A 27535-nucleotide genomic window follows, 5' to 3' on the forward strand; every position below is an offset into this window, starting at 1 on the left:
ACTGGCCAGTGTCACTTAACAAGAATTCAGCCCCACTTCCTGCCCATGAAGATCTTGGGACATAGTGTGCAGCTACATGCGGGGACCTGAAAGGAGCACGGGGAGATCCCCAATATTGACTTGCAGAGACCCACAGAGCCCATGTCAGGAGGGGATGAGGACTTGGGAAGGGAGGCCCATATGAAAAGAAAGCCTGGATTACTTGCCATGTTTGAATAAATGGAGATATACTTTCACTTTTGTCAAAAGTTGGGGATGACTTGGCCACAGGTTCATGGAAAACATCAGTCAGTTTTTAATTTCAAGGAAAACAAGAAAGACACTGTCGTCGTGGAACATTGTATACTTCACCTGTGGACAATGTCTATGATCTTAATAAAGTAGAATACTAATTTGGAAAAAAAAAAAAAAAAAGGAAAAAAAAAAGCCAAAACTCTACTGGTGGTGTGGGGAGAAAGGGTTGTGTATTGAGTTAGGGGTGTAAGTTCAATAGTAAGAAATCAGTAATCATGCCCAAAATTGAAATAAGAATTTCAGTGTAAATCCTTGTTTTCTATAAATACAGAGGCATATTACCAAAGAGAGTGGTTGCTCAAAGGGGTGGAAATATGGAGTAGGAGAGTGAGAAAATAGTACAACTGACTGAAACTAGATGCATTATTAGCTTGATCTGAAATTGAAATATATGAGTGTAATTGACCAAAATACCAAATTAATCTGGAAAAAAATGACCATGATGATGAGACAAAGACACTGATGGAACTCAGTACCCCTTTATACAAAAATAAAAACAACAACAACAACAAAAAAACTCTTAACAAACTACAAATAGAAGAAAACACCCTTAATGTATTAAAAGGTATCGCCAAGATCCCAGGTGAACCCCATACTTGGTGATTTCAGTCCTGTCACCTCTACTTAAGTTTGTGTGGGAGATCTTAGAAAGAACACTTGGGACAGAAAACATGCAGAGGGCTTGGAGAGCAAGAAGCAAAACCATCAATAGTCACAGATGATACTGGAAATAGATAAGTTATTAGAACCGAGAGGAAATGTTCGCAATGTTGCTGGGGACAAGATCTGCATGCCAGGTCAACAATTGTCTTTAAACCAAACAAGTAGAAAATGTAGTTTTCAAACAGCATTGACAATAACCACAAAACTTGAAATGCATCTCAGGGAAAATCTGACAAAAGTCATGCAAGATATTTACAGAGAAAAATATTAAACTTTATTGACAGGCATAAAGGAAGACCCAAATAAGTGAAGAGATAGACACAGTTAAAGAAGGATGGATGGGCTCACAATTGTCAGGGTGGCATTCTGCCCAAATTAACATGCAGATCCAACATAGTTTTAGTCCACATCCTGACAAGGCTCTGTGTGCCACGCGACAGTCTCATCTGTGGAAAGGTCCAAGAACAACGCAGAAGACACTGAAAACAAATACAGACGCCTCCCTAGCAATGGTGGAAATGCAAGTGAGAACAGCAAGATACCATTTCCCAACAAACAAGAAGACAAAGCGAGGGAGATGCTGAGAGAGGGGGCCAGGGCGTTTACTGCTGAGGGCCCTGTAACTCTAGGAACCCTGTCTCCACACTGCACGGTGCGGAGTACCCAGCAGCTCCTGGCAGAGCTGAGATGCACAGGTCCAACGTTCACAGCTGGGTGTGCGACCCAAAGAAACAAGAGGGCAGGTAAAGGGTTTCCGTTGCTGTGTGGATTATGAAAGTGAACAAGGAAGTAATCCAGGAGTGTCTCAGTAGAGGGATGCTAAAGAAGCTGCGGTTTGTCTATACAACAGAATACAACACGTCCGTTAGAGTAAATACGCCAGAGGTACAGGGAGCACCACGAATCAATTTCAAAAACGTAACGTAATATGCTAAGTGCAAAACAGCGTACTGCATGAAGATTAACTACAGTATGGTACCATTATATGAAGCTTAAAAACATGCAAAAACAGGACTGTGTAAATGGTGCATGGACACACACTTTTGTGCTAGAAGCACTAAAATGTTCCTGGGACTGACCAACGGGAGATGAGGGGTGGTCTGAAGGTCAAGAAGGAAGCTCTGGCTGCTCCTGTAATACTTTATATATTTAAAAATAAAAGAGAAGGGGCGCCCGGGTGGCTCAATCTGTTGAGAATCTGCCTTCAGCTCAGGTCATGATCCCAGGGTCCTGGGATTGAGTCCCCCATCGGGCTTCCTGCTCAGCGGGGAGCCTGCTTCTCCCTCTGCCGCTCCCCCTGCTTGTGTTCCCTCTCTCTCTGATAAATAAATAAAATCCTAAAAAAATAAATAAACAAAAAGAGAAATATGGACCAAATATGGGGAATAACATTTTAAACTATTAAAATTTTAAAATTTGAGGGTTTTGTTTTGATGGCAATGCAAACTGAATCCAAATGGTGGATATACGTGTGTCATTTCTATGCAATACTTTAACATTTTCCCTAATCAAAATAAAAGAAGTGCGTAAGAGAAGAGACTATTCTAAGACCAATAGGCAGCCGCTCTACACATGCAGCTATCGAGCATTTGAAATGCAGCTGGTCCAAACTAAGATGTGCTCTACGTGCAAAATACAACCAGATTTCCAGATTTAGTGTGAAAAAAAAAACAAAAACAAAAAACGAAGGTAAAATCTCTTTACCCTCTTGTTCTCCCCAGAACGAGCACACGCACTTGAATCAGGGCAAGTGGCAGGTTAGGAAGGGTGGGGCACCCTCTGGAATTCGGCATCTGGCCCAGCTGATGGCTGTTGAATGAAACACCGGATAAGCTGAGTTCGCAGAGTGCTGAGTTGAAGAGCTTGGAGATGGGTGTGTGCAGGGCATGTGGACAGGACTCCGGGGTGAGTGAGGGGGTGGGGGTGAGGCCACTCTGCCAAGAAGGGAAGATGTCGAATTTGGGGGAAAAGCTGAGTTGAGGGTCCTAAGGGACCCTGAAGGGGGTAGAGAGCAGGCCTTTGGCTGTAAGCACCCAGAGGTCTGGAAGGACATGGAGATTGTCATGCTACCCACCCCGTATCTGGGTTTACAGAACGCCCACAAATGCTGCTTAGAAACAGATCCTTGGGCTTGCCTTGCAGTTAGAACAAGGCCGAGGTCCCAGGCACCAGGAGAGACTGAGTTCAGGTGGCAGCTCCCACACCGGCTCCATCCTGGGCAGAACTGAGTTCCCAAAGTCTCAGTTTTCTCACCTATAAAGTCACTGTTCCCAGGATTAAAGGGGCAGAGAACCTTAGGTGCCCAGCCCATGCTGAGTGCTCCAGATAAGTTAGCCATTAATCAGGTGATGCCCACACCACTGGCAAAGATGATGGTGTGTACTCCAGGCTCCCCGTGGAATCCCGGGGGCTGGGCTGCAGTCTTCAGAAACCCTTGTTGGATGGGCAAGTGAGAGTGAGGCCTCTGGCAGCTGGTAAGGCCTTTCCACCCACCGCCCTGGCCTCAGGAATGGATGGGGTTGGCAGAGAGGTGAGGGAGCACAGTGAGCTCATGGCTGGGGGCAGCTCCACAATGGAGAACTCAAGTAATGCATTTAGGGAAAAATAACCTGAGTTACACCAAAAAGGCAAGAGGGACTCTCATGGGCATGCCCACTGGGACAAGTGTAGGAATGCAGAGCAGACACTGTCCTGCCGGTGAATTCAGGGGAGATCCCAGCAAAGGTGATGTCCCAGCTGAGCCAGGACAATGGGACACAGGGTCAGGGGACAGGGGACCGGCATTCTCACAGAGTGAGAACCGTGAACCAAGGCTGGAGTGAGACAGTAAGCAGAAAGAAAGCTCCGAAGATGAATAAGACAAAGACTGACCCAAGGTCCTGCAAATGTCCTGAGGTAGAGAGGCCTAGAGGAATCCTTGTCAGAGGGGGAAAGTCACTTTCATAATAGCCTGGTGTCCTGAACCCTTTGTCTCCCAGCTGGACTGGCAGCCCCCCCACCTCCCAGGCACTGAGGCCACTCCTGCCCCAACCCTGCATAGAGGGGAGAGCGGCATAGGCCTGTCTGGATTTGCAGAAGAATGCGGTTCTTGTGGCTGTTATCTCAAAATATTTGCAAATACAGCACATATAACTTATTTTCAGAAAGTTTTTCCCCTTGGGCAATTAATTTTAATGTTTCAGCTTTTTTTAGAATATTCATCTGGATGATCTATTCAGGTCTGCTGAGGGTTCCAACCGCTTCATTCTCGCACAGCATGTCCCAGGCAAGGAGTGCTGGTGCTCTGAGGTCCTCAGCAGCTAGCCCCGCACAGAAAGCAGGAAAGAATGAGCAAACTGCAAACCTCAACTGAGCTTTGCACTGAGTTCAGTATTGTCCCCCCAAAAGTTTGGTCCGCCCAGAGCATGGCCTTATTTGCAGATCACACCGGATTAGAGTGGGACCTAAATCCAATGAGAATCCAATGAGAATGTCCTTGTAAGTCACAGTGGAGGGCACACGGGGACAGACGGGAAGGCCGCATGAAGATGGGGCAGAGATTGGAACACCAGGGATCACTAGCAGCCACCAGAAGCCAGGAGAAAGGTCTGATATCGATTCTTCCTCGGAGCTTCCAGGAGGACCCAACCCTGCCGACACCTTGATCTCAGGCCGCAGACTGTGAGAGAAGGCATCCAGTTTGTGGTGATTTGTGACAGAAGCCATAGGCAACGAAGTCGCGCTCCAGGGGCCTGTGGTGGTCCAGGCCAGCCCCGCACTTTGCTCAAGAGACACACCCTCCTTTCTCTCCCAGTCAGCTCATTCTGCTTTCCCCATTGCACACCCAGGATCCGCTGTTTGCCACACTATTTATTCATAGAGCCTTACCAGATAGGAGCCTCTGGGCAGGTTGTCCCCAGCCCCTGGTAGCTCACAGAGAAGGCTGAAGGGTCAGGCTGGGACAGGTCCACCAGATTTTGCTTCCTTCAGGAAAAGGGCAGTTCTTGAAGAGCAGGTTCTGAGTAGGGTAGCATGATCTGACCCGTGTTCTAGGGAAATGATGCACCGGGGTGGAGGAGAAAAGGATCAGGCTGATGGTTTAAGAAAAGGGTAAAGACCACAGCAGGTACTCAAGGCCAAATCTGGGGCCTGGGTGTTGGGGAGAAAAGCAGGTGAGGCGGGGTACCCCTCCAGGTGCCTCCAGCAGAGCCAGGGCTGAGGCCGTGCGTGGCCAGAGTGGTGTCTGTCCACCCACCTACCTGTTCTGCACATCCCAGGGAGATCCGGCCACGCTCGGCCATAGTCTTCAGGGCCAGGACAAGACCCATGCAGAGACAAGGAGTAAAGGACTGTTGGTGTGTTTAAAGGAATGTGTTGTGCTTTAACACAGATTTTATTGATCCCAAAGTGACAAGACATTTTATTGACATTCTGTTGATAAATGGCAGATAAAAAGGCAAAACAGAGATCCGGGCTTCTCTAGATGAAACTCCCATGTATAAATAGAGTCCCCTCTAAACATGGAGATTTTAAGACAACTGTTATAAACACAGCTCTGGGAACTACCAGGTTTTCTCCTGTCACCCCAGGAAGTCCTTAGAGAATTCAGATTGGGGACACAATGATTCATGAATACTCTTTTTCTAAGTTCATTTTTTTTTCCATTTTGTTGGTGTTTTGTTCCTGTCAGTCACTGTGTTAAAGAGTGGTAAATCAAGCAGATACTGGATGACTTGGAAAGTCAACCAGTTGGCATTAGACTGCTGCTCTGTCTCATGTAAGAAATAGGTACATAGGTATGTAAAATTTATACATAACTATATGCCAGAATTCACTTTTCCTAAGGTTTCTGTCATTTATTAATTTTCTTTCTTGATGGGAAAGCAGTGCTTTGGGGCAATAATAACCTTGAGGGCACCCCAGGACGGCATGGCATGCAGGCAGCCCTCGCTCAGAAGGGGAGTTGAGCTGAAGGTGACACAAAGAGGTCAGCACCGACAAGCCATGGCAGGTGTCTATGCAACACAGACCCACCTAAGCACCTAGGAGCTCAGCCTTCCCCACCCCACTGGCACCGACATCAGGGCAGCTCACTTGTGGCTGGCTGTGCTGTGGATTCTCATTGGATTCCATGCAGCTCAGCACCCACCAGGTACCCTCCAAGGCATGCTCCCCATGTGCAAATCCTACAACACTGCAAGGGGATGTGCCAGTCTGCAGCCCGGCCTCTCCAACTCGGACAGGTTCTACCTGGAGCCCTGGAAGCCATGGGCAGGGCTGCTGGTCTGGCCCTCAGACACTTCTCATGAGGCCGTGTGTGTCTGCATGCATGTCTGTGCATGCGTGTGCACACGTGTGTGTGTGTCCATGTGCACACATGTAATATATGTGTGCACATATTCATACATGGGCATACACATGCATTTGTGTTTGTGTGCACTTGTGTGTGTGCACATGTTCAAGGTCTCTGCCTGTACTGTGCCAGCACTAAAATCTTTAATCACCAGCTGCATGATCTTCATCACAAACACTATCTGACTGGTTTTTAAAATTAAATGATTGTTTAATTGAATTTCAGTCAAAAATTCAATTGTCTGGTTCAGATTTGTGTTGCCAAGGGCAGAGCACCCCTTCGGACAAAAGAAAGACACCTGAGACCCTGGGAGGGCCTGCTGATCAATCTAGGTAAACGTGCCTTATTTGGTGACTACCTCATGTGTTATCTTAAAGTGTTCCCTTAAAGACAAACAACCTTCATGTTAAAAATAATAACTTACAAACTCAGCACTAAGCCATGGAACAACTAAAATGTGTTTTGTTTCATTCTGGTACTTCGTCATAATCATGAACTCCGTCTGGCCACCACTAGACCAGCCAGGAGTTCATTATTATTCTGAGAAGCAGAGAAAGACCCACTTTAAGAAAGTTCCAAGGACTGGCATTATTTTCTAAGGGGCATAAGGAATCGATTTTAAAAACCTAAAACTTACAGGAAGTAGAATGGACGTGCATGAGAAGTGAGTGCCGCGAGGCAGGTGCCCATCAAGGCGTGGAAGTGGTCCCAAGGAAGTCAGTCCTAATTCAAAGGAAGCTCAGTAGCTTCATAATTCCCCACTCATTTCCCTGAGTACTGATCTTTGGAACAATGTAAGTTTAGGGAGACTTGATTTTATCTCCTCTAATAAACTCTAAAAAATAAAACCCTGGTATCCCACATCATTATATCAGCCTCTGTAAAGTGGAGTTAACAATATTTGTGGAGTTAGAAACACTCGCACCTTGAAAAATCTCATCTAGTCTATTGGTCACATAGAAGTTCGCCTTCTGTGGGGAAAAGCAGCTGCCGGCGCACCCCCAGTTGCTCCCTGCTGCCCTGGCCAGATGACCACACAGATGGTGCGATGTTCTCGCTGGCTCCTGCGCTGGCCTCACCCACCTCACCCCCTCTGCCTTCTGTTCTGTCCCAAGAAATGTCTGAAACTTTAGAGAGGTCACTGGTTTTGATTGCAAATTTGAAAGATTCATAAGGCAGGTAACATTTTAAGGTGTACAAATTAGTTTAAAGATGGAACACTTCAGAAAACAAGAAGGATACTGGGAGGTCTGACATCTTGTGTCCGTGCTGTTTGCTCTGTTGGGGTGGTCCCTGCCCAGGCCTTCCCACCATGTGTCCGCCCATCCGGGGTACACTGGTCTAGCCACCTCTGCTGTGTAAGCTCTGGGGGGTCAGCCTGGCAGCTGTCTATGAGACCTCTGCTCCAGGAGTGGGGAGCATCCCTGCTCAGGAGGCAGGAAACACCTGGCAATTCCTTCTCGATTTGACTTAGGTAGATGGGGGAAAGTATCTTAAAACCCACTTTTGCTGCCAAGTATCATATTTTTGGCATAAGGTTGTTGGTCAGTGGGCTGGTGATGCAGGGGCAGGAGAGGGACCAGGCTGTGAGGACCAGCAGTGGGACTAGCTGGGCCCTGCACTCAACCTGACTGAATCCAGAGGCTGAATATGGGCCAATATCTGAATAGAACTGTGGATGAGAACCTACTAAATTGACTGTGAATCATCCTCTTTCCTCAGGGGGCATCAACATAACAAAGAGGAAACACTGGCCTGTTGCCTCTGATCAGACCCCCATGTTACACAGGAATTGCCCGAGCATCAGCGTGATGGGTTTGCCACCTCCATGGATCAAGTGCTGATGGGTGACAGGTCTCCACTCCTCTGCATGGATGTGGGACCTCCTCTCTCCAGTAGCCTCCGCAGCAGCTGGGCAGCCCGGCCAGGTCCCAGCGGGGATGGGGGCCTTGGTTGTCTAGGTATAGAGAACTCTGGTTTTGTGCAAGAGACCTGTGAGCTGAGGAGAAGTCTCATCCCAGAGCCTGGACCTGGAAACTCCGCCTTCATCCCTAAATCTGGCTACATTCCCACAATTAGAAGTGAACCCTATACACTATAAAGATATTACACACGATTTATTTAGCTTTTCTCACCTAAAGTGTTTTGTGTGGTGCTCACCCCCTGGCAGAGCACTGGGTGGGTCCACACCTCCCTTTGCAGGAGACACACACTCTTCAGGCCAGGGTGGGGCTCTGCTCCAAGCACCTTAAGAATTATCGGCATTCCTGTCTGGCGCCACAATTCTAGCACATGCAGTTGAATTACCTTTTCCCCAAGACTCTGAGCCAGCCTGGCTCCCAGCCAGCCCACCAGACTGGATGGAAACATGTTTTGCTGTCACCTAGAATGCATTTCATATCGTGTGTGTAAGTATGCACACATATGTATATCCTAAGGATATAAAAGTATGACCTTCACATCAATTAAGGCTATTTAAGGGGTGTATTTTTAAATGAAATGCTATAATAGGCAAAATTACCAGATTAATGAATTAATTAACAGGAAAATAATCTTTGCCAGAAAAACTAGGACTGTGATTTTCCAAAATAAGATTGGATTGTTCATATATATTAACGAAAAATAAGCTCAGCTTTGCAGTAGAAACCCCACTGCCGGTTTCCAAAAAAAGAAATGTCTGAAAGTTAGCTTTAGGAAGAGGTTGGGTGGAGTCAACCACCTAGCAGAATACAACTGTTCAAATTCAACATTTGACCAACTTCTACCGTTTGCCCCAAACTGATTTGTGTGCCGACACCCCCTAACTCCAATTTGATGAATATCTCCAATAACATAGCAATTAATTTAACAAAGGAACTAACCAATTTTAAATTGCAATAAATTTACCAAACATTTTCACTGTTTATGGAGAGCTTTACAGTAAGAAAGTATCAACAAAAGCAGGCACATCCGTGTACAAAGTGTTGCTGTTGGGTGCTTTTTCACTTCTGCCAACCCTAAAGTACCAGCTGCTCTGTCTTTCTGTCCTCTCAGCGAGGGTTCCTCCCGCGAAATCACCCTCGCTCTCTGAACTCTCTCACCCTGGACCGGACTTGCCAAAGAGAAGGGCGATGGGGGCGAGGCAACCCCAAAACATTTATTGTAAACTTTAAAATGGAATCCGGATACGAACAGACACAGAAAAGAAGAGGAACCTCCCAGACACAGAAATGATAATAGTGAAGGACCAGTCTCGCGGCGAGGAGCCCTCGGCGACGCGAGGCCAGTCCGCCCCTGAAGGTGCAACGCCACGCCAGCCCAGGTCCTCCCTCGCTGCGGTGGCCTGGCGGGGAGGCGCGCGCGGGCTCGAGCGCGGTCCGTCTGGGGTGGGCCCGGGGACTCAGCAGGCCCGGCTTGGCTCCCACGGGCGCCCCGCCTCGCAGGGCGGCCGGCAGCAGTAGGGGTAGGAGGCGTTGAGGTCGGGGTCCGAGGGCGCGTACCCTGGCAGCTCCACCGACGGGTGCCCCCCGCAGCACACCTCCACACCCGCCTCGTCGAACGCGTGGAAGACGCCCACGTTGATGTAGGAGACTGCGTGGTGCGCCGCGAAGCCCGCGCAGTCCCCCGGGGCTGCGAAGTCCGACTCCTCCGGGGACAGGATGGAAGCCTCGCTCGGCCGCGGCTGCAGCCGCCGCCCCCGCCGGCCCCGCCGGCCCCGCCGCGCCCGGGAGGCCGGCGGCTGCGCGCGGAGCCCGGGGCCGCCGCGGGGCCGCGCCAGGGCCCGGCCTCCCCTCCGCCGGCCGCGCCGGCCGCGCCGAGCCTGCGAAGACCTGTAGTTCTTGACCAGCAGGAGGCTGAGCAGGCCCAGGAGGCACTCGAGCGAGTTGAAGACGGTGGAAAGCACCAGGCCACGCTGGTAGTCCTTCAGCTGGCGGCACTTGGCGGACGTGGCGCTGTCCAGGGTGCTGCGGGCGCGCGGCGCGCCGGGGGCCGGGCCGGGGGCGGCGGCCGCGGGACCAGGGGCAGAGCCGGGGGCCGCGGCCGGCGCGCGGGGAGGCAGACAGTAGTGGGAGTACTTGCGTTCTACTAGGGACACGGTGTCGCCGTCGATCACGGCGCCCGCGAAGGCGCTGAGGACCCCGAGCATGAAGACGAGAACGCCGAGCAGGAGCAGGTTCTGGCTGTTCACTGGCCCTGAGGGCCCGGCTGCGGCCCCCGGCTCTCCCGGCGCAGCCTCTGGAGCCCCGGCCTGGGCCGCAGGGACCCCAAGCCCCGGGCCCGGCCCCGGCCCGGCGAGGGGCGCGTCCCGGGGCCCGCAGCAGAGCAGGGCGGCGCCGAGCAGCGAGAGGCCGGCGGCCAGCAGCAGCCCCGAGTAGAAGGCGCCGGCGGCCGCCCCCAGCCGGAACGGCTCCCCGCGCAGCTCCGAGCCCAGCGAGAAGCACTTGAGGCCGACGGCGGCGGCGCTGAGCGCGCAGGCGAGCAGGAGGCAGGAGGAGAGCGCGGCGCAGGCCCCGCGGACGCTCCACTTCATCCTCCGCGCCCGAGCCGGCCCGCACCCCGCGCGCCCGCCGCCGCCCGCCGCCGCCCCCGCCGCCTGCGCCTCCTCCCGGCGCCGCGCGGCCGGACCGCCGGCCTCCTCCTCATCCTCCCGCGTCCTCCCTGGCCCGCGCCGCCGCCGCCGGAGTCCGCATCCTCCGCCTCCCGCCGCCGCCGCCGCGGCCCCGCGCCGGGAACCGATGCGGCGCGGAGGACCGCAGGGCGCGCGCGCCCCCTCCCCAGCCCGCGGCGCCCCTCCCTGGACGCTCCACTCCCCCCACCCCACCCGCGGCCCCGTGAGCCTGGCCCAGGCGCCGCCCTCCTCCGCCCCCCCCAGCCCCCGCAGCCCCTAGGACGCCCCTCTGCCGCCTCCCCAAGAAGAAGTGCCCCCTCTCTCGTCTCTCCGCCTTCCTCCCACTATCCTGGCCGCTTTGGGAACACCACCCCCCACCCCAGGGTTCTCTCCCCCCCCCGCGGCTCCCCCCAGGGGTCCACCCCCCAGTACCTCCCACCTCTTGTGCCCCTAGGTCTGAACTTCCCCGAAGACCAGGTTCCACTCCCACCGGCCTGCCAGCGGCCTGGAAGCCTGAGGAAGTTAGCTTGGGGTGCAGGGAGGGGGGGAGAGGGGAGCCGGGTGCTGTCGGGGTATGAGGGAGAGCTTGAGTGCAGGAGAAGGGCAGGGGGCCAGTCTGCAATCAGGGGAGGGAGGAGGACGCAGGAAGGGAGAGCCCAGGTGGGGAGGAGGTTTGGGTGAGAGGGAGGGGAGAAGGGAGCCCAGGGAAGAGGTGAGCCTGGGTGCTGGGCGGGGGGCGGGGATGGGTGCGGGAGTCTGGGTGCCAGGGAAAGGAGAGAGAAGGAGATCAGGTGCTGGGACCCTCCAGCGCAGCCTGGGAATCGCCGGCTCGTGTGCGTGAGGGTGGTGGGTAGAGGTGCTGCCCCGCTGGAGGTGAAGCCTCAGGCAGAACCTCGGATGAATCTCATTTGGACTTTAGTCTAAAAAGCCCTTCTCCGGGATCATGCAGGAATTTTCCTCAGGCTCGGGTACGTGTGAGTTAATTCATCAGAAGGCGGTTCACGGCCTGAGGGCAACGGTGGGGGGTTGGGGGGGCGGTCAAGCGCCTCTTTCTGACCACGGGAACTCAAGGTGGGTGAAGAAAGGCGTGGGCCTGTGTGGGGCGAGGGAGATGACCTTCTCCCCCGCCCCCCGTCCCCCCCCTCCCCGGTCTCTCTGGGCCCTCCATCCTCTTCCTGAAAGGAGCCCTGGGATGGGAAGTCTCTGGAAGGCCCTCTGAAGTCCCACCAGACCGAGTGGCTGGGCCTGCTCCGGCCGTTCGTCCCCACCATCTCTGCTGCTGCCGCAGCAAGGCCTGGGGAGCCCATGACTCACTCTGCCGGCTAACCGCAGCGTTAAATAACTTTGCGTTGCATCCAGGAGAGGCAGGCCTGGCTGCAGCTAGGGAAAGAGCTGGGGAGAGGCAGCGTGCTTTGGAACACACCTCCGTTCCTGCCGCCTACTTAGCCAGTTCTGGCCTAGGGAGACACCCCCTGAGCTCACAGCTTCATGCCCCTTCCTGGGCAGAGTGCATGTCCACTGGTGCCCGGTAAGTACGGGCACAAGCCCCCAGAGGTTCCTTGTGTCTGGAGAAAGCCGCACCCACATTCGCAAGGCAGCCCGCGCGCAGGAGCCCCTCGCCCACATTTCACGGAAACCATCTGCCCAGTAAATGTAATATGAAGGCCCTTCATGCGGCTCTCTGGACATTTGCGTGGGATTGACTCAAACTGCCATAGCTGTGAGGAGAAGGAGCAGGTTTCACTGTATTTTTAGCAGGGAGTGCAGATTTTAGAACATCAGCTGAACCTCCCCGTTCTGTCCTGCTCCGCATGCAGGATGACTTGCCAGAAAAGTGGGAATAGTGAGCCTTCTTTCACATTTATGGTGTATAGGTTTTAAAAGGACAGTGTGTAAATCAGCTTGTATAATAATCGTGGCACCCACGCGCGTGAGCGGAGTTGCCATGAGCTTACTTCCAATGATTATTCCGGTTTCCAGGGAGACGAGGTTTGCAGCCACCTCCGTGGAGGATGGAGCAGTCTCTCCATTCCCCATGCGTGCTGCTGCAGCCAGATTGATTAGACTTTGGGGGCGGAAGTGAACTGACGTTGTCTCTTCCTCTGCCCGCCCAGATCCTGGGAAGGAGGCCCCAAGTCCTCGCGGCAGGGGGGGGCGGTACTGGGCTGGAAGGGGGTTGTGTGGTAGCTACTATGAAGGTCAGAGGCTTGGGATTTTTTTTGAGGTCTGGCCTCCTCTCTCCTTCGGTGCCCCCCACCCCCATCAACACTTGGCTAGACCCTTCCATCCCCCTGACAACCTCTCTGTTCCTTAAACTCATCATGCTTCTTCCTGCTATGGGGACTTTGCATATGCTGTTCCCTCTTTCTGCTGTATGTTTCCCTTGCCACATCCTCACCTGGCTTCTGCCTTCTCATTTCTTACATCTTAGCTTCACCTCACTAACTTTTGTTGGGTGTCTGCTGTCCTCCAAACACTGTAGAGTGCTTTGCGTGGGTTTTCTTATTTAATCCTTGCAACAAACCCTGAGTCAGGTGGCCCTGTTATTCTCACAGAGGCTTTCCATGAATAGGGCAGTTACTTGTGGAGTCAGGCTCTATGCACAGCCTCTCTACCCCTTCACCTCCCTCTGCCCCACTAACCTCCCTCCCTGCTTCCCCTCCTTCCTGTGTCCCCCAATTCCCTGCCCCCCCAGCCCCTGGCAGAGGGGCCCCCATAACAGGTAGGAACTCTTGGTGGTCTAAAGGTCTGTCTTTCCCATCAGGTTAGTTGCTCAATGCAGGCAGGGTCCATGCCCAACTTGTCCTGCTGCTCCTCGCCATCAGGATTCAGTCCTGACATGGCTGTGTGGATTCAGTGAATGAGTGAGCTGTGGTCAGCCACTAACCTGGGTCACTCTCTCCTGTGACAGAATCTAAATATCTGTTTGGTTCTGCTCACTGGGAGAACAGGCCAAGCCAGCAGACAGAAGAGGCATCCACCTCTGTGTTGAGGTAAGGGAAGGCTCTCTAGGAGGGAGCCACGAGGGAGGTGGGAGCAGGCAGCAGGAGGAAAGGCAAAGACCTGAGGAGAGAGCTTGGAACTCCTGGACCTCCAGAAAAGTTGGGGGCAGAGAGCAGGTGACCTGTCATGAAGGTTCTTGAGCCGTGCCAGTTTGGAATTCATCTTGAGGATGACGAGACCCTAGAAGGGTAGGTACATGCTGTGGCGCGTGTTTTGGGGGAACACTGCCCAGGGTTCAGCCCAAGACTGGGTTGAGGAGATGCATGTGGGGTTGGTGGGAGCATTTGGGGCGCAGGTGGAAGAGTCCTACCCCATCATGGTGCTCATTGCAAGCATTGTAATCTCCCCTATTTGCTGCCTGGCACTCAGCAGATAGTCACCTGTTCTCCCCTCTGTCTGCAGGAAGGAGGGGCAGCAGTCTGTGGTCCCTGTTATGGTTTTTTTAAGACTTTATTTTTATTTGAGAGAAGGAGCATGAGCAAGGGGAGGGGCAGAGGGAGGGGCAGTGGGAGAGGGAGAAGCAGACTCCCCCCTGAGCAGAACCCTGGGATGATGACCTGAGCTGAAGGCAGACACTTAACCCACTGAGCCACCCAGGTGCCCCTGTGGTCCCTGTTATACAGAGCTTCCTTTTAGGGTGACCCTATAACCATCCCTCTCTCATGGGAAGGGCCTCTCTGCACCTGAAGTGATTTCTGACACCTATAACCAGGGATATGAATTGGAATGACCCACGCACATTTTGAAAGCTGATTCTGTTGCTTTCTTGTGGAACCCTTTCCCCCAACCCCTGCCAGACTCAACTGTGAAGCCCCTTACCTCCCAGCCGCACAGCAAAGCCAGAGGGACCCCCTGGGAGGGAGTAGCTGTGGTCCACAGTGGGGTGATTTGGGGTGCTCAGAGATCAGGCAGGGGACCCACTCTGGAAAGAAGCAACACCTCAGGGAGCGATGACTTCAGACAGGTTGTTGGGGAAGGAGGAGTGATTTCAAACATCAGATAGCCCACCAGGTGCACACACTTCCGCAAGGACCAGCATCACACCTCCAAGCAGGATGCATCACTACCTGAGTCTAAAAACAGGGAGCCAGAGCCCAGAGATGGTGGCTCGAAACATCATGTGTTTTTAATTTTTTTTCCTGACTACAACCGTAATCATGCTCCAAATGAAGAATATTTTCCCTATCAGCTTTAAATTTCATTTTAATATTTACATGTTTATTAGCATTGGAAATCCAGTCTCCATGAGAATTGACTTCAGTGAATTTGGCTGATTCTAATTATTTTTTTCTAATTTATCATTTAACTTTTCAGTATTTTTATCCTTTATCTTTTTAACTGGCTAAATAGTCAAATTTTTCTTTTATTATTAATTCTCAGTCCCCTTTTTCCAGAAACAATCAATACCGCTCTTCACTTACGGATGTTGTGTGTGCATTTATGTGCCAACTCTGCATAGGTATGATTAATCTAAAGAACTCCCTCTCATGAAACCAGAGCCAGTGAGTTCTGCGAGACACAAGAATGCACCTTAATTATTATGTTAAATGCTTGTATCTTGTGAAATATAATAGATCCACAGAAAAAATCCATAAAATACACATGTAACAGCTTAATGACTTATAAATGAGCATCTAGATACTTGCCACCAAGTCAAGGAGCAATATTGCAGGACTTGAGCACATAGCAGGCCCCTCCCCAGTTGCTGCCCTCCCTCCCAGAAAGGTTCTGCCAACTTCATTTGAAACCACTTCCTTGTGTTTATTTATACTTTTATCACCTAGGCATGTACTCCTAAACATTTTAGTTTGGCTCTGTGTTTTTTGAACTTCATATAAGTGGAATTATAGAACATGATTGCTCTATGTCTGCTTCCTTTCATCCAACTTGATATCTGTAAAATGTGTCCCTGTTGATTGATGTGTCTGTAGCTCTTTCACTTTCATTGCTGGATACTAAGCCATTATAAGAATATGCCACAATGTATTTATCCATTTTACTGATGACTTGATTTGTTTATAGTTTAAACAAATAAAGCTGTTGTGAACTTTCTTATATGTGTGTACCAATGTGCTTTGGCGTGCATTTTGTTGGATCATGAGGAATATATCTGTTCAGATTTTTGTGCCCTTTTTTACTGAGACACAATTTATGTGCAATTAGCAATCACTAATTTTTAAGTACAACTGCTGAATGTAGACAACGTACACAGTGGTGTAAGTCATCACCACAGTCGCGATACAGGGCTATCCCAGCTACGCACACAGTGCCTCCCGTCAGTCTGCCTCTCCTCACCCCGGCTCCCACGCATGTCATGCACCTGTTCATCTGTTTTCCGGCTGTGGCTTTAGTATAAAATTTCATATACCTAGAATCATAAAAAATATATATTTTTTATGCCTGGCTTCTTGCATTTGGCATAATGCTTTGTTTTTATCCATTCATTCATATTGCTGAGCCTAATTCCACCAAAATTTGTTTATCCATTCACACATAGTTGGATACACCTATTCTTTTGTTGAAGATTTTTGGGTCTGTGTTAATTGGGGTATTATTTATAGTTTTCATTCTTGTGATGTTTTTGTCTTGTTTTAGTATCAGAGTGATGCTGACTTCATAAAATGAATTGGGAAATGCTCCCTCATTTCCTCTTTGCTGTAAAGGTTTGTATAAAATTGGTATTATTTCTTCATTAAGAAATACTTCAGAAAACACTTCCTTAAGTGTTTGGCAGAATTCACTTGTGAACCCATCTGGGGTTAAAGTTTTCTTTCTGTGATGATTTTACCTATAAATTCAAATACATTCAAAAAATTTAAAAACAGTTTTAGGGATATTCAGGTTAAAACATTTTTAATGAATGCTAATAGTTTGTGTCTTTCAAGGAATTTGTTCATTACATTTATGCGTTTAGATTTGTTGGCATAAAGTTGTCCCAATGTAAGTGGTTAACTTATAAATTGGTTTTTCTTTTTCGGTCTGTTAATATGGCAAATGACATTCCTTGAGTTTCAATATTAAACCAACCTTGCATTCCTAATATAAATCCCATTTGGTCATTGCAAGTAGCATCTGTTGTCTGTTATCAGGAGGAGAAGTACAAATACTTCTGCCCTCTACATCTTGGTGTTAGAGCCACCAAAAAAACCACAACACTGTCAAGCACTGAAGGCAGCAAGCTTCCTCACACTAGAAGTCACAGACCCAAGATCAGCTTTAGTGGTGAGTGTTGGTCCCCTGTGGCCAGTGGGTCCCTCCCAGTGGCTGGTGCATGGCCATTAGCCTACATGCACCCTCTTCGGCTGTAGCAGAAAACTCCAGCCCTCACTGCATGGACAGGTAGAGCAGTGGGCTTGGTCAGGTGCCACATGGTGTACACACTTAAGCAGAACAAAGGAGCACACACTGAATCTGAAAAGTAAGATATTCCCACACAAGGTGATAAGCCCAGACAGGCTGTGAGGTTTTGTTTTGTTTTGTTTTGTTTTGTTCTGTTTACCTCTGGTTTAGTGGCTTAAAATAACAATGCGTGAATCAAATCTCTTAGTTTGAACTTGAATTTATAAAAGAAAATTTCAATAAAGCTGAGAGAATAAAATGTTGAAAAATTTTTATTCCTTAGTCTCTGTAGGATCTGTAGTGAAATTCCTTCTTTCATTCCTGATATTGATAAGTTGTGTGATTTTTCTTGATCAACTTGACTAGAAGTTTATTGATATTTTTGATCATTTCACAAAACGTGGTCAGTTTCATTATTTTTGTTTGTTTGTTTTCTATTTCATTGATTTCTGCTCTTTTATTAGTACCTTTTTTCCTCCTTACTTTGGCTTTAGTTTGCTCTTCTTTTTCTAGTTCTGATTTGAGACCTTTTTTCTTTCCTTATATAATCATTTAATGCCATAAATTTTCCTTTAAACATTGCTTAGTAGCTTAAAATAACAAGTGAATTGAACTTGAATTCCTAAAAGAAATTTTCACTTTTTCTTTATACTCCCCCACAACTTCTTGAAGGTGCTACCTGACGGAAGATACTAAATGGGAGTACTCAAACTTGCAGATAAGAACTGGGAGGACAGACGGATGGTGGATGGATAGATGGATGGGGGGTGGGGGAGGGATGCAGGATGGATGGATAAAGTAAGATACAAGAGAGGCCTTGCATGGACCGATGATGATAATGGCTCATGAACCAGAAAAAGGATTAACTCAATTCTGCATCTGTGGTTTAAAAAAAAAGTTAACTTCTTGCATCATGCTGAGGTAGTAAACAGTCTTAGATGAGCATGGCTTACAACAACCAAAGTACCCTCACTCACATCACATGGTTGCTGGACAGCTATGCTATGTCCTCTTCATTATGGGACCCCACATGGGGAAACAACCCTTTTGGGGATGTGGTGTTTTTATGGAAATGGGATAAAAGGCAATGGTGAACCTACATTATGGCTATTTAGAAGTAACTTTCTCGCTTCCTCCCACATTAACCAAAGCCACAGGTCAGTTGCTTGAGGTCAGCTGCAGGGATGGAGGGGTGGATCTCAATCCTGTTACTAGAGTATTGGCCACTGCTTTACAACCCCAGCTGGGCAATAGTGTTTTCTCCCAACTCTGGGTCCTGAAGCCACCTTACTTGCAGCTACAGTTTCTTCGGAGCAGACTGATCCTTTGAGCCAGACTCTTCTATCATGGGGCTTTTCAGTCTCCCTCTTGGTCCTTGGCTCTATGATCATTACTTGAGTTTTTCTGTCTCAGTCCACTATAATCACACATCTCCTCTGAACTGAGGGCCCTGTCCCTTACTCCTTGCTTTCTAATGCATTCCATCTGTCTCTTCAGTCTCCCTTCCTGTGGTGAGTCCCACTCTGAGATTCCAGGCTTGGGACATGCCAATCTTCTTGGCTGGCTGAGAAATGGGATGAAGAGGGAAACCAAACCTACAGTAAACTCCAGTCCCCATTGGTGCCAACAGTGCTTCGCCCAAAGCAGGTGCCATTGGATGTTTATAGGACCCGATTTTTGTTCAGACATCCATCCCCTTCCAAGTAGCCCAGGTAGCTCAGGGACAATGACCCTCCTGTTCGTTTGCAACCTCCTTGGGAGCTTCCCAGGTGAAATCTGAAATAGGTCTCCAGACCTCAAGGGCAGGAAGAGACAGAAGAAAGAGGCAGTCTACTTCAGGTTGGCAAATGGCAGGTTTAAGAAGCAGGGAAATTTACCCATGAGTCTTGTCCTGGGTGGCCACAAGACAAGGAGATCTTCACATCTGCCTTCCAGAGTCTTAAACGTTTACATAATGGTCTTAATGATGTTCAGTCACATATACCATCCAGATGATCTCAACACATTACTTCGTCAGGTCTGTTCTTTGGAACAGCTTCTGGGAGTGGGGAGGTCAAGCAGAATGAACATTCCAAGGACAGAGGAGGGAATGAAGAGCCTCCAACTACCCAGGCCCAACTCACAGGTCGACCAGCTGTCAAGTCCTCTCAACGTCCCCCTCCAACACCTCCACCAGCTCTAGGGTTGGGCTATGATTAACCTAAGCCAGGAGGTAGCAAACATTTTCTGTCAAGGGCCAGATGGTAAATATTTTAGGCTTTAAGACCATATGGTCGGGGCACCTGGGTGGCTCAGTTGGTTGAGTGACTGCCTTCGGCTCGGGTCATGATCCTGGAGTCCCGGGATCGAGTCCCGCATCAGGCTCCCTGCTCAGCAGGGAGTCTGCTTCTCCCTCTGACCCTCCCCCCTCTCATGCTTTCTCTCTCTCTCATTCTCTCTCTCTTTAAAAAACAGGAAAAAAAAAAAAAAGACCATATGGTCCCTGTTGCATGGGCTCAACTGCAAACAGCCCATTGTGTGGAGTCCACTGTGGGCCACCTCTCCCTAGAGGCCATGCCCCTCAGGGGTCCCTCCCCTCTCCACTGTGCGCTCTGCTGGACTCTGTGACTTCTTGGGGGCCCAAGATAAGCCAGTCAGCCCTGACTACCCCTGCCACAAGCTGGGGACCCCTGGTCAATGCTGAGGGGTGCAGAGCTGGCAGGAAGAGAGAAGCCAGCCCTCGAGCTATAGGATCCACACTGTACTGCTGCAGGGACCCCAGGTCACCCAACCTCCTAAACTTGAGTTGTGTAAGATGACACATTTCCTTCCTGTTTAAGGCAGTTCAGGCTGGTCTCTGCTACTGTCCTGGCTGCTCTGAGCAGGACCTCACAGCAGCATTGAGCACCCAGGTGGCTGGGCCCCAGCTTACCACTGCCCACTCACCCCAGGACACTTCCAGCTTCATCTCTGAGGCTGCCCCACATAGCATTCACATCCTGTATGTGTGGTGCTGGCAATGGTCTCTAGGTGGGAAAACCTCATTTCAGTGCTTGGAGGCAGGATGGAGCTGGGAGGCTGCCATGTGGAAGCTGAGCAGAAGTTCATGGGACAGAGCAGAAGGGGCGATAATGCACATCTAAGGTCTGGGCTGGCTCAGCCCCAGCTGCTGTCCTCAGGGGCAAGCATTGCCTTGGGGGTGTCTGGTGCAGCTGCCCACTGGGGAGACTGTGGTCTCAGAGGGCCAAGTTCCACTTGGCAGGGTCTGGTTATCAGAGCTGGCTTTGTAGGGTACAACAGCTGATCTTTTAGTAAATGCAGTGGTGAATTTGATGAGTCACCTGGGCTGGGCCACCGGGTACCTAGATATTTGGCTAAACATGATTTCTGGGTGGGTCTGTGAGTGTTTCCAGATGAGATCAGCATTTGAATCGGTGGACTCAGTAAAGCAGCCTCATCCAACCCTTTGAGGGTGAGCCTAGAACAAACAGTGGACAAAGGGAGAATTCCTTCTGCTGGACTGCTGAGCTGGGGCAGATACATACACCATTGCTTTCCTGGGTCTCCAACTTGTGGACAGGAGAGTGTGGGACTTCTCAGCCTCCATAACTGCCCAAGCCAATTCCTTGACATAAATCTCCTTCTTTCTCCCTCTCTATACCCTATTGGTTCTGTTTCTCCCAGGGTCCCTGACTAGTACAATAACTGAACTGTGATGCACAGACAAATGTCTTACAATCTTTCCTCTGCAGTTACGGAAAAGCTGCTCGAATGGCTGGAACAACAAACTGCAGGTTTGTTGCAGTGGGCTGGTTCCAACTCTGTCCCTACAAGTTCTTGGGCGTTTCTGTCCTCTGGTCTTGGCTCCACCTCAGACTTGTCTTCCCCAAGACAGCTGCAACTGGGGTAGGTCCAGAAGAAGGAAAGAGCCGTGACTGCTCAATCTGGGCAAGGGGCTTCGCCCTCTGCCCCTGTAGCAGTTGTCAGGAAACATTCAGTGTGGCTCAGCTCTGGTCCCCAACCAGTCTGGACAGAAGGCTGAGGCTGGCTTAGACAGGCAAACTGTGGCCCATGGGCCAAACCTGCCCCTCCCCACCTTGTGAGTCACCTAGGGCTGTCCTAACCAAATACACAAAGTGGGGGCTTACAACAACAGAAATGTATTGTCTCTCAGTTCTGATCCCAGACCAGAAGTCCAAGACCAAGAGAAGGTTCCCTCTGGGGGCTGTGAGGGGAATCCGCTCCAGACCTCTCTCCAGCCTCTGGTGGTGCTGGCAATCCTTGGGGTCCCTTGGCTTTTAGCCCAGTCCTCCAATCTCTGCCTCCGTCCTCAGATGGTCTTTTCTTATAAAGACACCAGTGGTTGGATTTAGGGCCCACGCCAATCCAGTGTGCCCTCATTTTAAATTGGTTACCTCTACAAAGACCTTATTTCCAGATAAGATCACATTCACAAATTCCAAGTTATAAAACAAAAGGCACAAGTTAATTCACCACAGCCCTCTCTGTTATAGTTTTGAAAAGAAAAGACATCAAACCCCAGTGGCACTGAGAAGGTGCCTGCTTCTGCTTCCGTGCTCCCTGGGCACCCACCCCATGGAGGTGGGGTGCTAACTGGTTAGCAGTCACAGCTACTGGTCCCTCTTTTGATTGCATGAAGTAAAACCACTAAAGTTCTGTACGCTTTAGAGATCCCATCTCTTCTGCTCTCTTCTCCTGGATGTGTGTTTGGGACAAATGTGGGCTGCCCTGGCTCTGGCCACCTGGCCAGCACACAAGGCCACTCCTCCTGAGAGCGCCATCAGCAACAAAGGTTCCACTCCTCCATCCACTCTCCCACCTGTTCCAGAACTGGGCAGAGAAGAGGGCATCGTTTATTTTCCCTCAAAACCCAAACAGAAATACCCTAAATGTCCATGAAGAGGAAATTGAATAAGCTATGGAAATAGAGTAGAATAGAATACTGTGAAGCCACCAAAAATTTTGATGGGCAGGTTGTGAAATGTCCTGCATCCTGTGGTTTCATTACAGAATGGTTCACATCAAAGTGCGTGTGAAGAGGAGGCAGTCTGGAGAGATCTGACACCATCAGTACGCATGTAGCTCTTGGGATGGAAACAGCATTAGTGAGTGAGGTCTGCACCTCCTCCCATGGACACTTTACCTCTTCATGGCAGGTGGAGGCGTGATCTTTCCCTGCATCTCTAGCTCTCCGACAATACGTGTTTTCCCGTGTGACTTCTACATGTTCTATTCCAATGGAAGAGCTGCATCCTGTTTGGTGGTGACATGCTGGCCCTGGAATTGTCTTAGTGTCCCAGGTCCTTGCCTCTGGTCCACCTCAGCCACTTCCGACTGCCCACCTGGCCCACCTGGTGCTGACCAGTCTCTTGCCCAGGGAGGGCACCTTCCCCCTCATGGTGGGCTTCTCCTGCCATTTCTGACTGTGGATGAAATGCCACTCGATGGGGCAGGGCATCCGGGCTTCTGAATAGCTGACGAGGAGGTGGGAGTACCCTGCGGATGTGGAGAGCTCATTTTACGTGGGCAAACTGGCCAGGGGGAAGCAGGACGCTGAAGGAGTAGAGAAAAATCCCCCTCCGTTCTCCTCTGTGGCTGTTCTGAGGTGTGGTTTCTCTGCGCCAGCCTGAGGGGCAACCAGAGGTCCTTGTGAGCCGAGGCTCAGGGTGCTAGCATGGCTTTGCCCCAACCCTCCCCAACTCACTTTCTGCCCACCCCCACTGCTGCCTGGGATCGAATCTCCCTTATGAAGTATTTGCACTTAAGCCATGCCCCAGGCTCTGTTTTCTAGAGAATCCAGGAGTATAAGTTACATTTGAGGCATGAAAAAATGCCCCAAAACTAGTGGCTGAAACAATTTCATTTGCTCCTGGTTCTGTGGGCCACTTGTCATCTGGGTTGGGCTCAGCTGGGCAGTTTTTCTGCCAGTCTTTGCCTGAGGTCACATCGAAGCCATGGTCAACTGGCAGCTGGACTAAGATGACCTCTCTTGTAAGTCAGGCAGCTGGGTCCAGCCCTTCGCTTGTTGGACTAGGGGAGACCTCAGCCGCTGCTGCAGCTCCTGCCCTTCCCCTCCCCGACCTGCTGCCCCTGGGCATGGGCTTACCAGGGACAACCAGTCACAAACCCCTCAAATTGCCCTTGGAAGCACCCCAGATCCTGCTGGGATGGAGCCAGGGAGGCCCAGACCATCAGAAGGATGTGTGTTCTGCCTCCTGCCCCCACGTCTGCCCTTTATGCTCCAGGTGGCAGTCCCTAGGACCACAAGGAGCTGGCCCTCCCCCCACAGTCCTAGCAGAGGCATGTGGCCCTGGGGTTTGCAGTTCCCCACCCCATGACAGGGGCTCAGGCACATCAAACCTGAGTCTGCCCTACCAGAAGATAATCACAAAATGAATGAGAAAGTGCTGATCCCTCCTGGACGCCATTCCCCAAACACCAAGCTCAGGCCTTGGGTTTCTCTTCTTGGTCCAACATTATTCCTTACCCAAGATTTGCCATACCTGCCCCCCACCCCCACCGACCCACCCAGGTCAGCACAGAGCCCAGACAGGTGGCTGCATCAGCCCCTCATCCTACTACCCCTTACTCTGCATTCCTCCTTCCATACCCCCTCCACTTAGGTCTCTGTCTTCTCCCACACCCTCCAGGCCCCCCTCCCCTCTCCCTGGTCATGCAGGGATGGGGTCCTCAATGGCCTGTTGTCAGTAGGACCTCACAGTGTGCTGGTGCCCATGCCACATACTTTATATCACCATTTCTCACCCCCCCCCAAAAAAACCCCACAGCAAGATCTTGTTGGCCAGAAGCCAAGTCGGGGCCTGGAGAAGCTGAGAGATTTCCCTGAGGTCAGGTAGCTGGTGGGAGCAGAGGTTGGAGCCAGGGTTGTGGGTACATGCCCACCCTCAGCCCGCAATTTGCCCCAGGCCCCATCCTGCGGTCAGAATCTGAGGCATCTCCCCACTGACCCCACCCTTTTTCCCATTTTGGTGACATGGCCAGTTAGCGCCTCCCCTATCATCCCTCTGGCAAGACTCACCTTATGGAAGTACAAGGCCTGATGGATGTGTCAGTTCTGTGCACTGGAAATGGAAGGAGATTCCTGAGTGTGAACTCTGATTTTTCTCATCCCTGCCATTCCTCTTGACTGGTTAATTTTAATTTCAGGCATAATGCTGCTTGTGAGATTGCATCCTCTCCACAGTTTGGGGTAAGATACTGGAGTTCTCTTCATGTAATAGCTATTTAAGACATATTTCTTGTTATAAATGGCTCCCAGGGTGTACTTGCTAATTTTGAAATCCCACATTATGATGAGGTAAAATTAATAGGAACGTAGCAAAGGAGAAATCCCATTTCTCCTCAAACATCTCCCACATTCATTTGTGGAGAGGCTACCTGTTGTATCTGATGGGCCTTTGCACACAGGTGCACATCAGAGGTGTATCCACAGGCCCACCTCACGGGTGCACCTCTCAGGTGTTCCTCAGGAGTGTCTTTCATGCACATTCATCACGAGAGCATCTCAGAGGTGTACTCATAGGTGTACCTCAGGCACACATCACGGGCATACCTCACAAGTACACCTCACGGGTGTACCCCAAAAGTATATTTCAGAAGTTTATCTCACAGGTGTAACCCTAACTGCATCAAGGATCCACCCCTTGAGGGCTGCTCAGGGGCCCCAGGCAGCATCAGTGGGTGTGTCAGGAAATGAGATGGGGGGTCAGGGGCCCCACAGGAGAGGTGACTGGGCTATTTACACACGACCCCATGAGTCACAGGTCAAGGACTCCTCCAGGGACATTAACTCCTGATGCCTCAGGGCTCCCACACCTGCAAACACTGCAGGCTCAGGGGCAAGGAAACCGACAGGTACAGTGACACAGGAACCACAGTGTAGGTCTGGTGGGCACCCTGTGTAAAGGCGAGGGGTGGGGGGACACCCCAGGTGTCTGGCTATGGCACGACAGCGCCCCGAACTCCTCCACCAGCAACCTCCTCTGCTCCACACCCACGCTGCAAGGAGCCCCCTCCGCCCCACCGACCCTGAGCACATTGTGCCTCTGAGCCCATGGCCATGTCGCTCCCACAGCTGTGACCCAGCCCTATGGCTACCAGACATAGGTGCCTCCCTCCCCGGCGGGCCTCCCCTGCCCCAGGGCCTGCCCCACCCAGTGCTTCATAGGCAGGTGAGCTTCCCACCTCTGCCCCATGCCCTCAGCCCTGCAGGGAAGGAGTCATCTGGCAGGAGTCAGGGAGCAGAAGCAGGGAGGGTGGTTGCAGCCGAGTGTGCCTCGGGGTGGAGTGAGCCAAGGATTTGGGAAGTGTCCCCCCAAAGACCCTGCTGCCCTGGACTGCTCAGCCAGATGGCTGCCTCATTGTCATGTCCCTCACATCAGGCATAATTTGGGCTGCAGCTCTGAGCGTCTGAAGACAATACGCTGGAAGGCTCTGGAAGCTGTCTGGGGACTGAATTCAGAGCAAGGTGACCCCCAACCCTGGCCTCAAATCCTTAAGCACCACAGCACCCCACCCACAGCACCTGCCTCGCTCTTCTCCCCCAGTCCCCAGGCAGAATTCACTATTTTTAGGAAAAGTGGGATGTTCAGAGCAGATCCCTGAAAGGAGTCTGCTGTGTGACTAAGCAGAGACAAGAGTGTCAGAGCACAAGGGCCTGTGCCCGGCGCTCGGCCAGCCGGGCCCATTATGGCCACAGCACAGCTGTGAGGCACCAGCCCAGAGCCCACAGGGAAAGACCCCCAGAACCAAGGCTTGTGCTGAGAAAACGTGTCTAGGCACAAGAAGTTCCCTGGCCCCGCGCTCACACATGTGCGCACACTCACACGTGTGTGCATATATGCACACTCATACATGCACGAACACACATCTTTATCAGCTGAATGCAGTAAAATTCAGAACTACACACGACCCCTGCAACCTGGTTAAAAGGCAATATGAGGAAACCTTCAGCCTTTCCCTCAGTCAAGGCCCCTGGTTTGTGATGCCTGGTCCTTGGCTTGGAGGGGCCTGAAGTCCTTCCAGCTATACTGTTCTTCTGCCTCTGTGGGTACAGTCATAGCTGCCACTGCCAAAGGTGAGCCCAGAACGCCAGGTGCCCACCTGGTCTCTGCTGAGTGATGTGCACAGCTGGAGTATATGGAGTGATGTGCACACCATGGATGTAACTCTTACCCCCAGCCCTCCAGCTGTCCGTGGGCATGCACACGCATGCAACACATGCACTTGTACACTCAGCCCACATGCACACACATGCACACATGTATATGCATGTGCAGTGTGCACACACATGATTGTGCACACGCATGCACTTGTACACTCGGCCCACGTGCACACACATGCACACATGTATATGCACATGCAGCATGCACACACATGATCGTGCACGCACACATAAGTGCACACAGTCTCTTGAGAGAAGTGAAGGGCACTCCAGCAGCCAGAGAGTCAGACAGACATGGGCACGTCCTCCAGTTTTAATCCAAAGTTTTTGTCACACCATGGCCCATAGAGAAGCTAGCGTCTGTATAACACCCAGGCAGGTGGTTAAGGAGAGAGGTGCCCAGCTGCTGTCTAGGAAGCCAGCCTGTTTGAAGCACATATGCTCAGGAACAATCTTGTCTATACAACATGGCAGTGCCCACAGTGTGGTTGTGGATTCTGTGTGAGGAGAGGGTCTAGCAGTATGAATAAAAGTGCCCAATAAGTAGGGATTGGGCCAAGGAAAAAGATGTGTGGTGGTGATTCACTAAGACAACCTCTAACTAAGGGTGCTAGCTCTTAACAGAGAAGCTCTGTTGTGCACTCAGGTGACCTATTGTTGCGTGCAAACCCCTCCCCTGCAAGGCCACCTCCTCACCATCAAAGAGAAGGGAAAGTCTATGCAAACCCCCCATCTTGTGGTCCCACTTCCACAATGAATGCTGGGCCACCTTCCTCCCCTCTTGTCGCTTCCCTCCATGAAGGTGGAGCCATGGAGCTACACTTGCTGACCTCGGCACCGTACAGGGGTCCCCCTCCCTGCCTAGGGCTGGGCAGCATCTCCACGAGGCAGTCCCCTACCTCCCCAGCACACTGGAGCCGAGGTCTGAGTGCCAGGAGATGTGGGGCTGCAATCCCCCAGGCAGAAAGGGTCACAGTGTTTGTGGGGTTGCCTGCCCTGGGGGATTAGGTGTAAGGACCTGCTCCACTGGCTGCCCAGGACCCCCCCCCCACAGGCAGAAGCCCCTGAGCTGTGACCCAGCTGCCACCATTCCAGGGGGTCTGATTTTCCCAGGGGCAGGGGTGGAAAGTCC

The 27535-nt window shown here is 51.2% G+C and overlaps 1 protein-coding gene across 1 annotated transcript; it reads right to left on the reverse strand.

Moving 5' to 3' along the window:
* Positions 1-5306: 5306 nt before the first annotated feature.
* Positions 5307-10829, reverse strand: TMEM271 (transmembrane protein 271). Its single transcript, XM_027597512.2, has one exon. It carries the CDS (start codon positions 10797-10799, stop codon positions 9669-9671), a length of 1131 nt encoding a protein of 376 aa, XP_027453313.1. The 5' UTR covers positions 10800-10829; the 3' UTR covers positions 5307-9668.
* Between the last annotated feature and the right edge of the window lie 16706 nt (positions 10830-27535).

The sequence above is a fragment of the Zalophus californianus genome, chromosome 2 (genome assembly GCF_009762305.2).
Source record: "Zalophus californianus isolate mZalCal1 chromosome 2, mZalCal1.pri.v2, whole genome shotgun sequence".
NCBI lineage: Eukaryota > Metazoa > Chordata > Mammalia > Carnivora > Otariidae > Zalophus > Zalophus californianus.